At 35.3% G+C, this 13,216-nt stretch overlaps 2 protein-coding genes and 1 long non-coding RNA gene across 4 annotated transcripts in view; 1 reads left to right on the top strand and 2 right to left on the bottom strand.

Moving 5' to 3' along the window:
- The window catches only part of LOC147845656 (uncharacterized), a 191,443-nt gene that overhangs the window by 18,453 nt on the left and 159,774 nt on the right, over window positions 1-13,216 (bottom strand). The gene's annotated exons all lie outside the window — the stretch shown is intronic.
- si:dkey-66i24.8 lies at window positions 79-5,932 on the bottom strand. The gene is made up of 2 exons (XM_087244677.1): window positions 5,667-5,932; window positions 79-4,205 (listed from the first exon to the last, which is right to left on the bottom strand). Exons 1-2 carry the CDS (start codon window positions 5,740-5,742, stop codon window positions 2,944-2,946), a joined length of 1,338 nt encoding a protein of 445 aa, XP_087100803.1. The 5' UTR covers window positions 5,743-5,932; the 3' UTR covers window positions 79-2,943.
- Window positions 6,722-13,085, top strand: zgc:153292. Of its 2 annotated transcripts, NM_001076669.2 has the most exon segments (13): window positions 6,730-6,876; window positions 6,995-7,193; window positions 7,618-7,644; window positions 8,668-8,735; window positions 8,821-8,920; window positions 9,012-9,068; window positions 10,446-10,520; window positions 10,638-10,877; window positions 11,021-11,127; window positions 11,208-11,373; window positions 12,290-12,377; window positions 12,466-12,509; window positions 12,615-13,083. In NM_001076669.2, coding segments are annotated over 12 exon segments (1,248 nt in total). In that variant the 5' UTR covers window positions 6,730-6,787; the 3' UTR covers window positions 12,498-12,509; window positions 12,615-13,083.

The following is a 13,216-nucleotide window of genomic DNA, read 5'->3' as shown; positions in this document are numbered from 1 at the left end:
AACAGCTTCTTAACAGCAGCTCGCAAGCGCAAACAGCGCATTACCGCCACCTACTGTTAGCATAAACCACACTTCACCTTTCAAATGATAGTTTTTATTACAAAACATTAAACATTTACAAACACAGAGCTATTACAGTAAACATATGTTAAAGTAACATGCATATGCTTTTCTTATTAGTAAACAAATACATTTTTGTATCGGTGTCTCTGGTCCATAAATACCATAAATGTCTTAAATGTAAAATAGTTTTCCATTTGATGTATTGTTTGTAGGGATAAAACAATATTTGAGCAAGACACATTTGTTGAATATTTGGATATTTAAACTCAAAATACAGATAAATACTTATAATACTTAAATGCTTAACTTTTAATGTTAAGTCTAAATGAAGTGCTTACAAATGCACTTTACTAATCACAAATTGAGTTTTGATACATTTGCAGTATGGAACTTACAAAGTATCTTAATAAATCTTTATTAAAAAGACAAGTTATTCGTTTGACCCATACGATGTATTTTTGGCTGTTCCCACAAATATCCTCGTGCTACACAAGACTGGTTTTGTGGTCCAGGGTCACATTTAGCACCATAAGAGAGTAGTAAACAAATAAAGGTGTTTTTAAAAGGTTGTTTTTTTTTCTACTGAGCTGATTGGATGTAGTACAGTAGGCATTTCATTCAGAAAGATCAGGGAAATTGTTTGTGGAGAATATTACAACCTAACAGACACCACAATCTGACAAATTAGCTGAAAAACAATAATAAACAGGAAGTACATTTTCAGATTTTAATTAATGATTAGAAGGACATGCACCGATGAATTGTTCACCACAGCTAGCAATGTGAACTAACAAAATCATGTGTTTTGATTTCATGGGGACTTTAAAATCTCACTGCAGACTTTCAAATTTCTTTGAAATACAATTACTTTAAAAAGCATTTTAATTGATAGAAATATCATTTTATTTGTTATAAATGTTTATAAATATATTATAAATATCTATACATGTATGGTTTGTTTAGCTTTTTTTCTTTGCCAAAGAACAAACATTTCCACATAGCACAAGTATGTGTGCAAGATGTATTTTAAAGAGCGTTTGGTTTGGAAAACATCCGCGTACAAGGACCTATTTAAACATATTTAAAATGTTTGTTTTACAAACATAAGTCAAAAACATGTTAAAGACATATCATAAACATCTATTTAACATCCACCTGGAGACATTTAAAACACTCTAAAAAGAACTCTGTGTGATTGGGTGGCCAGAAAAAGTGCTATATAAATGTTACAAAATATTTGATGTAAATTTATCAAACATACATCTCTGTGATGTACAGTGGGGAAAAAAGTATTGAACATGTAAGGCTGGGTGATAAATTGAAAAGTAATTGAAATCGACATTCAGAGCCTATAACAGATATAATTTTTCCAACTATTTTTTTTTTAAATTACATTCCCTACCAAGTGAGGAGTCACATGACCCCGCTCTATTAAGGCTGATGTGTCAAGCGCTGATATGCATGTTGCGCGGCCCCATGCCTGCACACCTCTCTCAAAAAAAGTAACTTTGTTGCAACGCATAGCACAAGCTCTGTGATTGGTCGGTTTGGTAGCAGAGAATGGGCAATACAGAAGAACATAACCCACTGCCTGCTAGAAGATGCAAGAAATGCACTGTTTAAATATTATTTACAGAAATGCAAGAGTTATGTTATTTAGAAGAGATACTGCTTATTTTCTACTTTTAGTATGTAAAACATAAATAATTGAGCTTGTTTGCAAAAGTGCAAGTTATTTATCTTCAGAAATAAGTGTCTGTTGATTTTAGGTAATGTGTGTTTTAATTTCAGTTGTTCCGCGTTGATGTTCAATAAATAATCATAGATAGTATATAGTCTGTGTTTCCTTCAATTATTTAAAATCAAGTAATGCACCCTTCAATCTCTCACTTGTAATATTTGAGCATATTTACTGTACAAATAAAATAATCGTTCATTAATTGAAATTAAGTCAAAATGTTCAATTAATCGAGATTTTGATTTTAGTCCAAATCAAGCAGCCCTATAAACACGTCACCACTGTTCTCCGAAAACATATTTCAAAAAATGGCGTTGACTTGAAATTTTCACCAGATGTTGGTAACAACCAAAGAAGTCCATACATACAAAGAAAACAAGATTACTTCATTTACAAAGGAATTTATGTGTAATAAAATGAAATAACAAAGGAAAAAGTATTGAACACATGAATAAAGGGAGCTGTAGAAAGGCAGTGAAAGCCCAGACAGCAGCTGAAATCTCTCAGTAGTTCCTCAGCCACCCTCTGCCCTTAGTCACTGTAAATTAATATCAGCTGCTTCAGTCCAACATCTACATTAGCAGTACAATGAAGACGAAAGTGGACATTTCAGCAAGGCAATGATCCAAAACACAAATGGATCAAATGCACAAAACTCTCAAATGCTTTCAGAGAAAGAAAACCAAGCTGTAGAATGGCCCGGCCAATCACCTGACTTGAATCCAATAGAAAATACAAAATAAAGATCATATTTGATAGACAAGGCCCACAGAACCATCAAGTCAGTGAAAAAAAACAAATCACACTTGAGCAATGCATGTGACTTCGATCTCCACATGAGGCACCATTAAGCTGCCATCACCTAAAAAAGCCTTTTATAAAAAGTGTTAAATACATTTCAGTAGTTCAGTACTTTCTCCTTGTGTCACTTCATTGTTATTATTACATATACCTAATGTTTCAGATTTCTTTGTTATATTTTTATGTTTGTATTTTTACCAAAATCTGCTTCAATTCCATGTCAACAGCTCCTTTAGAAATTTTATTTCCAGGAAAAAGCATGGCCCGTTAAATACTTATTTTCCCCACTGTACCTGTTCAGTCAAGGCTGCCACAGACACGGAATATCAGTCTATTCACCCCTAAAGGTTGTGTGTGGCAGAATCTACAGGAATGCAATTCTCAATCAAATCTGGAACAATCACCACTTCCACAGAGCATGAATCCGCTGCGATCCCAGCGCACTGCTTTTCTCTGTGATAGCTCAAGCGTTTCGCTGAGGTGAAACCGCTTCCACAGTGACCGCAGATGAAGGGTTTCTCTCCAGTGTGCAGTCTCTCGTGCTCTCCCAAGTTCGCTTTCTTGCTGAAACTCTTTCCACAATAGGAGCATGTGAACGGTCGCTCTCCTGTATGCACTTTTCTGTGCTTTATCAAATAGTCGGCTCTGGTAAAAGCTCTTCCGCACTCCGAGCACACATGCGTCTTCATCCCCTCATGTATTTTTTGGTGCGCCTTGAAAGACAGCTGCCATAAAAACCCTTTCCCGCAAACGGAGCAGACGTAGGGTTTCTCGTTTTGATGGATTTTCAGGTGTCTCTTCAAGTAGGACTCCAGAACAAACTTTTTGTTACAGTGCTCGCAGGTAAACTGCCTCACGCCAGAGTGAGAGTGGCTCATGTGAATTTTCAGGCAGCTTGCCCAGGCGAAACCCTTTTCACACAGGTGACATTTGAAAGGCTTCTCCTCTGTGTGGATCCTCATGTGATAGGCGACGTCCCGTTTGCTCATGAAACTCTTTCCACACTGAGGGCAAGAGAAAGGTCTTTCTCCTGTGTGGATTTTTAAGTGTTCCTTTAGGTGTCCCTTATTCAGGAAACTCTTTCCGCACTGTAAACAAACGTGAAGACACTCGCCCGTGTGGATTTTAATGTGATCATTCAGGGTCCTTCTATAGCTGAAACTCTTTCCGCATTGAGAGCAAGTGTAGGGTTTGCCTGCATTGTGACTTAATAGGTGACTCTGAAAGTGTTCGTTGCGTTTATAACACTTGCCGCATTGAGGACAGACGAAAGGCTTCTCATCGTTGTGGGTTAGCTTGTGATCGTTGAGGTTTCGCCTGCGCGAGAATCTCTTTCCACACTGAGGGCAGGCGAACGGTTTTTCTCCGGTGTGAGTCAGCATGTGATCGTTAAGATGGCCTCTGTGGTTGCACCGTTTTCCACATAGAGAGCAAGCGAAAGGCTTTTTGACGTTTGTTGTTATAGGGAAGCTTTGAGGAACACTCATTACAGTTTGGGAGACACTTAGGGATTCATTAGTGATGATTTCATGAGCTTTCTGAGGCTGATGTTCCTCCTGCACGTCATCTAGAAGTTGACTTTCCTCTTTCACTTCTGACAGGTCTGAAATGACAACAGTAAAACATTTAGAAATCCACACAAGTGGATGAAACAGATTAAATGTACAGGACTAAAATGGTGGAAAGAACATGGAAAGATCTACCCAATGTATTCAAAAGAGGCAAGAAAATACCTGTGCAAACCAGCCACAAGCTCTCCTTCAGAGAGGGCTTTTAGTACAGGTGGAAATGCAGTTACTTGTTTGCGGTCTTTCCTAAAGCCGGATCATGTTGACAGGCTTGTGTTTTCAGCAAAAAATCTTTCAAATGTTAGACATATTTTTGCACCCCAGTTTAATTATTTATTTTTTATTACAAGTTGACATGCATAAAAGAGGCACAGTTAAAATTTATTTCTTTAATTTATTTGCCAAAGCTTAAAAAAATAACATGTTAGAGAGGCCTCTCCATTCTCCATGTCCGGGTTATGTTTATTTTTCTGTTTGTGGCTGTAAAGTGCAATAACAATACACAAATAAATAAAAGGAATAATCATCATTATTTGTGATTAACATTTTGGACAAAATAATCGCAATAAAAAAAATTCTGTTTTCGTGCAACCATTATTAAACAAAAGGTAGTGATCATTTAAATGCGTTGCTATTGACATTATTTTTTTTAAAGGGCACTCAATAATAGCCGGCAGCTAGCTCTCTGCAACTCTCACATGGTCGCCCACTGAAGCTAAGCAGGGCTGCACCCGGTCTGTATCTGGATGGGGGACCACATAGGAAAGCTAGGTTGCTGCCGACCTGGAAGTGGTGTTAGTGAGACCAGCATGGGGTGCTCAAGCTGTGGTCTGTGTGGGTCCTAACGCCCCCGTCTATTGATGAGGACTCTATACTGCGTTAAAAATCCCCCCAAAAAAGTGGGGTCCTGGTCAAATTTGCCTATTTGCCTCTGTACATCATAGCCATCATATCATAATTGTCTCCACCAATCAGAGCATCATGGCTGCTGTTGCATCATCCAGGTGGATGCTGCACACTGGTGGTGGATGAGGAGATTCTCCCCAAAAATGTTTTAAGTGCTTTGAGTGACGAGAAAAGCACTATATAAATCTATGGAATTATTATTATTAATAAAAATCTTTAAGTTTCTTCTGTGAACACGAGAGAAGATATTTCAAAGAATGTTGGAAACTTTGTTGGAAGTCTGGAAAGCAACATTACTCAAAATTCTTTGGTGTTCAACTGAAAAAAAATGAACTCATAACGGTTTGCAACCACTTGAAGATGAGATTTTCACTTCAAGGTGAATTATGCCTTTAAAAGAATGAGAAAAACAAAAACATTATCAATTAAAAGGTAGTGATCATTTAAATGCGTTGCTATTTACATTATTCATCTGTTTAATCAGTTGTCAGATATTTTTTATTAAATTACAGACAATAACTCTGATTAACTTTCTTTTGTACAACAGTTATTAGAAAAAAAACAACCAAAAAATACAAAAAGACACCAACCTTCGTGCTCCTCAATTTTTATTATGCTGTTGTCTGGATCAGGCGCATCTTCACTCTCGTCTTTAATAAACATCATCTTTAAAGCTGCACATCTCCTCCAGTCATTAATGTTTGTTTGGACAGTTCGGTGCGACTAGGATGACCAGGATTTTACCAGCGTTATATTCAGCTTATTCTTAATTCGATCTTTCTGCTATTTATCTAAATGACTGTTGAACGGTGGCGTGTGGTTATGAGTTTGTATGCAGGGATTTAAGCTGTCATGTACTGGGTAACGTTGTTGTCATCTTTTTGTAAGGTTGGCCTTAAACCCTTTGGTGTTTTACTGCCACCAACTGGACTGGAGTGGAAAAATGAAGCTTGTAAAATGAAGAAATGCGGCATGTAATCTTCACTGTTCAGTTTTTTTCATATTCTTTCAAGACCAAATGGACATATCAAATTCTCTAGATGTTAAAAACTGTTTCTTTTGTGATGAATATATTGAAAACAACTTTTTTATGGTTGCAAATTTGCCTGTGCTTTTGGGGAATTTTCCGTATATTTTCTGATTTTTTTTATAAGATTTAAGAAAGATGTGTCATTTTAACAAATAAAACGTTTTGTTTCATTTATTTGTTAAAGAGTTGGGATTAACGTGAAATAATTAGTTGGGATAAAATACGTTTTTTGGCACAACTTGCTTTTTATGTTAAAACATCTTGAATTTGTAAAAACGATAACCTAATTGATTTGTGTAGGGACAACTTGAAGGAAGTGTGTGCACTTTTTACAGTGTGGCGGTGTCCAGGGGACTCTGAACTAAATCTGGCCTGACCTGAGCCATTCACTCTCATAAAACATTAATTTTCGTTTAAATGCAACACACACGTGCTTTTGAAGCATCATTATCAAAACCATAATACTGTTTAGTTAAACTCTGTGCAGAATAAACAACAGATGCATAAAAGCAGCACAGCAGAGAGCTCATCAACACAGAGAGAGGGAGTATTCGAGTGTCCAGTAGGTGGCAGTACATTCAGCATTCAGTCTGCCACAAAATCCACCGAAGAACCGTTTCCGGAAAAACAAAACACGCTCGCTGATCTAAATCTAATTGAAGTTGAGTAAATCCTTTTAAAATGCCAGTGTGCTCCGCGTATAAGTGCAAGAAGCGTTCAGACAGAGAGTATAAAGAGGCATACAAGAGGGGCGAGTTTTCTTTTCACAAGTAAGTAAAACCAAACCATCAACAAGCCCCTGAAACATGCACGTCTGTCTATGGTTGTTGCGGTTTTATCACAGGTCAGTGTGTGTGTGTGTGTGCGTGTTTGTCTGTTTACCCGCAGATTCCCGCTGGAGGACGGCCTGAGGGTCCGAGAATGGCTCCGGCTGATGAGATGGCAGAACTGGTGGCCCACTGGAAACTCTGTCCTGTGCTCGGACCATTTCGAGAAGGACTGCTTTGAGCAAGTGGGCAGCCACAAAAGACTGCGAAAAAGTGCTGTCCCGACTATCTTTAATTTCCCTAAGCATCTCCAGTGGAAGGCAAGTAAAAGTCGTCTTGTGTCAGTCTTCATAACGGTTGAGGTGAAGTTGGTTTTGTTCACACATTCGCACTCTCTCCTAATACCGTGAAATGCAAAAATATTATTTACAAATTCTAAATAGTAAAATCATATTAGCAGCCAGTGATCAAAGTACATCATAGTTCACAGTCAACAAACAGTGCTAATGCTGTTTTGGATTCATACTTGCATTATGTGATTTCAGACCGAACAATCAAAGTACCATGGTAAACAATATAGGGAGCAGATCACAAGTTGTCACTGAACAAATGTGCGACTATAAAACCAACTTTACCTTGATCTCATAAGGTTTTTGCTGTTTTGTAAATGCAAGTGTTGTAGTGTAAATTACAATTTCATGCACATTTTAATTTCACCTTTTATTTTTGAATATCCAAATACAGGTGCCAGCTGTCAAAAGGCGATCTCTGGTATGTATTGCAGATAAGAGGACAAACCATATACTTACTCAGTAAATCAGTGAATTAATTAACTGATGGAGTTTATGAATACAACTGTAAGCATTTGTAATCGGCTTTTCTGTGATCTATTGCATTAATGGAAATACATCATAATTGCAGTAGTACAATAATTATTATGCTCCAAATTACATGATATGTGTGTTGTTGGTCTGAATATGAATCTGAATGGACTGAATCATAAAACAAATCATTGAACTAAAAACCTTGTAATGTCACATACAGGTGTCAATATACAACACATGTATTGAGACAGCCAACATCAGAGAAGTATATTCACCTTTGGAGTAGGTCTCAATTACTGATAATACCTCAATATATCAGTTTAAAATGACCATATTAGTGTCCAATAAGGTAAATAATAGTATTACATTGTATAATATCCTGTGATTTATGTCATATAAAGTAAAACATTAATGTACATCTTATGTGCCTGTTTTAATTATGCATGTTGTTGGATTATAAACACATTAATACAAGTGGAAAAAATAAGATTAAGCTAATTATGTAACTGCCAAACCAAATTATGTTGTTAATTATATCAACCTTAATTTTCACAAAAATGTAGTCATTGTGACAGGTCTACTCTGGGGGAATCTGTTTTGTACAGAATACAGTGCTGCAGCTGTGACATTCAGACTGTGAAAGATTTGTTTAACTGTATAAACTGCTCACACTTGCACACACAGCTAAGTTTTTTTCTAGCTACGTATAAGAAATGTTTGCTTGTTTTTTTAAACGTAGCTGCTAGACTGCAAAACATCCAAATTTTGTAAAGTTGGTTTTACCACAATTGTTATTTTACTTTTGGATTAGCGTTCTTATTAAATCTGGAGGGAATCAGTGGGGAAATGGTCTTAAGTTTTGACATCACAGCTGCAGTGCTCTTATGTGACACTACTAATCTTTTCAATATTCATACTTTATTTTTTATTCTTATTTCAAGTGATTATTTGTTTACTTTGCATGATTAAGAATCGTACGCCGGTTGCAGTGCCTATTAAACCAAAACCAACCCTAGTGTCAGCACCAGTAACACCACGGTAAAGTACAGTATCTGGTATCAAATAAATCAGAATCTGCAGTTGTTTTCCTGATCTGATCATCACTTGTTTATGGGTTTGCTAGGCTTGAAGGGACATTTGTTCGTGTGAATGTGGATTCAAATGGTTCCAGCCGTGGACTCTTTCATGCTGGCAGCTTCCATGATGACTACTGCAAACCTCAGGTTATTGATTGTTGTTTTATGTTTAGCGGCTTTAGGCTGTAAGTTTATTTTACACTTAAACATTAATACACCAAACCATATGTTTTCACAGAGCTTTCACTGGATGAAGCTGTCGGAGGGTGATGGCGAATCTGATGATGACTCTAGTGTATGTAGTCCTTTATATTCTTTCAGTGTCTAAATCTCAAAACAAGTAGTGTGACTAGAAGACATAGAATATAACTATTCAATCAATGTATACCTCAGTTTTTCCTTACTATTTTACTTTTCAGTTTTTCATACTGTTGTTCTTACTAAATTCTTATGGTTATTTATATTATATTATATTATATTATATTATATTATATTATATTATATTATATTATATTATATTATATTATATTATATAAAGATATGGCTAACATCCCAAAAATAATTTTATACAAACATGTAAATTCCTAAGACTGTAAGATTTAGCATTAATGTTTACGTTAATGTCGTTTGTTGCTAATATATATTAATTTACACAGTGACATAACCTGTTTACAATACAGTTTTTTTTAAATATGCATTGGCATCACTGGCAGGTCAATTAAAATAACCTATGGCCAAATATTGTATGGTTTTTGCAGAATTACTTGCAAATTAAGCTGTAAACTCTGAATGTCTTTCTTAAAGTAAATTTAATGTTTAGAGAACTTTTATTCATGCACCAACTGATATGGCAAAGTCTTGTAATTTAAGAACGCATTTGTTAAAAGCAAGATCTATAAAACCTTTCACATCAAAACCAATACAAGCAGTGCATAAAATAACTCTGTTTTGTACTCTGAATGTTTTGTGTCTCTGTCAATATGTATACTTTTTAATATTATCTATATTAGGGATGCACAATATATCGGCGGCCATATTGTTATCGGCCGATAAATGCTTTTTTAAAATCTTATCGTTATCGATCTGATATCAATATTAAGCTGATGTCTTTAATCCAATAGATTACATAATTGTACAGAACTGCCTGCTTCATGCATACATGGGTTGAACTTGTTCAGACTTGTCCGGTGCACTTTCCTCATGTTGTTTATTCCTTCAAATTCTGTCTTTTTTTTTTTGTGTGGTATTGCTGTGCGTTAATTGCTCAGTAAGTAATCAATTCCTTATGATTTTAGATATATTTGATAGAATGTCATTTTGTATTTTGGTTTAAATTGCCTCAGGAAAAAATATTGCATGTATAAACATTTTGTTAATTTTCCCAACCAATATTCACTGCTCATTAACCAAATATTAGCCGGTCAGATTAATACTACATTGTTATTAAATTAAAAAAAATTATTGACATGTCTATTTTGTGTCTGACACATTTAATTTTGCATTTTAAAATTACTGATTTATTTTTACATGTAAGCAACAGCATACAGAACATATATCGGTTAATCTAAAAAGTTATCGGTATCGGCCCAAAAATGTAATAATTAAATTATATATTATATAATTATATATTGTCATATATATGAATATAAATTTTTTCGCTATACTTCTACAGGACCCTGAAAGTGATGTCACCAGTGATGATGCACCTCTTGAAACCCCTCAAAATCCAAACTCCAAGTTTATCAAGGTCTGTCTCTTACAGATTTATATGCAAATCTATTTCTGCGTGAAGACTAGAAAAAAATAGCCTAGATAGATAATATAGATATATAGTTAACATTCAAACTTTTTTTACACTTTCCAGGTGACAGAGAGATGGCAGTGGCTGAGTATAGATGTAACCGGGCCATTTCAAGAAAGCAAAGGCCCCTACAGTCACATCGTGGTCATCTGTGACTATTACACCAAGTGGATTGAAATTTTCCCCACAGAAAAGCCTAATTCTGATTCTGTCGCCCTGCTTATGTGTGATGCCATTTCCCGATATGGTTTTCCTCTAGGGTTTCTCACTCCTTGGGGAGCAAGAGGGATTCAGGTCAGAACGGTAAGTCCTGCATTATGACTCCCTGGATAATATCAGAACAGTTCATGCATGCTTTTATTTTGGTCTCTTAAAATGTGAAGAGACGTTTCTTAATGCAGTTTAATGAATGACCTTCTCCAAATTTGCTTCCTATTATTTTCAAGGTTAACAGAGCACTGAATAACATTTTGATGATAAAGGATATTTCCCTTGTCTCTCGACATCACCAGGCGTCACAGCTGGAGCCACACACTCAGTATCACATTATCAAGTATGTTTGTTTATCTTCTGGACATATGCCACAGTGTAAGTTTGGAGTCATTTTGAAATGATTGTCCTGTTTCTCTTCAGCATGGTAGAAAATCTGGTGAAGAAGCATCCAGACAGTTGGCATGTTCATTTGCCTGTTAGCGTGCTGCGATTTAACTGCAGTGTCCATCCAGAAACCAAACACAGACCCTTGGTTCTTCATCGGTGTGAGGGAAAAAAGCCTTATACATCACCCAGAGATCAGCCAGTATGTATTTTATTCACTGGAATATTACTATTAGGTTATGATTATCAGAACACTATAATTATTTTAGAAATAGGTTCGTTGAGTTTTATTTTTATTTTTTATGTATTAAATGCATTAAGCTGTTTTATGGGTCTGGTAGGAACACTTTTAGCTTAGCTTAGCATAAATAATTTAATTGGATTAGACCATTAGCATCGGTGTACTAAGACCGATGGAAAATGAAAGGCTGCTATATTATAGGCAGATATGGCTTAGAACTATACACTCATCACTTATTCTGGAGTAATAATCAATGAATTTTGCTGCTGTACCATGGCTGCAGCAGGCACAATGATATTATGCAGCTCTGTTAAATCTGATTAAATATTTTATGCTAAGCTTAAAGTGCTTCTTCCAGACTCAAAGATCGGCTAAATTGATTGAAAAATGGTCAAACTCAACTGTTTAACTTTAGGGCAGTTGTAAAATGAGCCTTTTTACAAAAAAAAGTGTAGTGTTCCTTTAACACTTTATTTAAAAAAAATGTACCCTTTAGTAAATTTTGATTTTGCTTGATTCTACATGTTTACAATAAACAAAATAGGGGTCAAAGTATTCTGGTGTATATTAGGCTCATAAAGGCTGTATTTATTTTGTCATTTCAAAGCGAACAGTTATATTGTGAAAAATTGTTACTAAGTATTTAAAAATTATTTTAAATGTAATGTTAGCCATTACTGCCATTTAATGTCACATGACTGAAGTTCAAAAGCAATTAATTGATCCTTTGAAACAAACAAAAAAAAGCTGAAGGTTTGAAACCTTTATTGTAACATGTTCTTGCTGTGTAGATGTTTCTTTTCAAAAATATCTTTATCTTCTGAATGGTTGTTTTTAGATTGTAAATAATGAAATGTATATTTTTTGTCCAATCAAGCTCAGTGAAGATGATCTTGCAAAGTACTCATTCAAAATCCAGAAACCAAATCCTTTAAAAGAAATTGAGGCACTTAAACGAATATTCCGTGAGTATAACCCTATGCTGTCTGAAGCATTATCAGTGTCTGCTTTTCCTTTACATCTGTGGTCATTAACTTTTCAAATTTAACACAGGAGAGTCAGCGGATTGCATTGTTATTTCATGAAGCAAGCTCTGGGTAAGTGTGAGTTAACAGTACCAAGTTGTTGTTGTTACTTATGGTTGTTGCTTATTTGTTAATCTCCAGAATGTTCAGTAGTTTTCTTTTTTTTTCTGTTGCTAGTGTGCCTGAATATCATTACTGGAGTGTGAGGAAGAAGCTCTGTACAGAACGTATCAATGAAGGGATGGAGGATAATGAACCCTGGAGTCCAGAGAGACTGTTATTATGATTGTGACTTTCATATTGAAATATAATGCAACATTGTGAATAAATACCTTTTTAATGGTATACAATAGAGTAGTATTAATATAAACTGCTGGAAAAAGAGGGTAAGAAAAGAGAAAAGTTTTATTTGGTTGGTAAATAACTGATTTAATGAGATAAATAATGATAATGTTAATAAATCAAAAGCTTTTTTATAAAGTCTTGATCCCTACTAGAAGTTGCAGGCAAACTTGAAGGTTATTGTGAGGTTCTGAAATGAAGTGTGCACGTTTACAAGCCTTTTCCCCCCAAATACACTTTTTATAATCAGTTTCAGTTTTATCCAGCAAGGCCTTGTTCAGAATAAATAGTTTGTCCTAATTTTAAGGGTGTGTCTTTGTGTGTTTCATATTCATTTGTATTTCCTGCCCCACACTATATCTTCTGGAACAACCTTACTAAAAAAATATTATTTAAATATTTTAGTAGCCATTTCTATCGGATAACAGTGGCTAACA

Source organism: Danio rerio, chromosome 3, assembly GCF_052040795.2.
Source record: "Danio rerio strain M-AB ecotype USA chromosome 3, GRCz13ab, whole genome shotgun sequence".
Lineage (NCBI taxonomy): Eukaryota > Metazoa > Chordata > Actinopteri > Cypriniformes > Danionidae > Danio > Danio rerio.
This window is presented reverse-complemented; position numbering and strand designations above follow the sequence as displayed.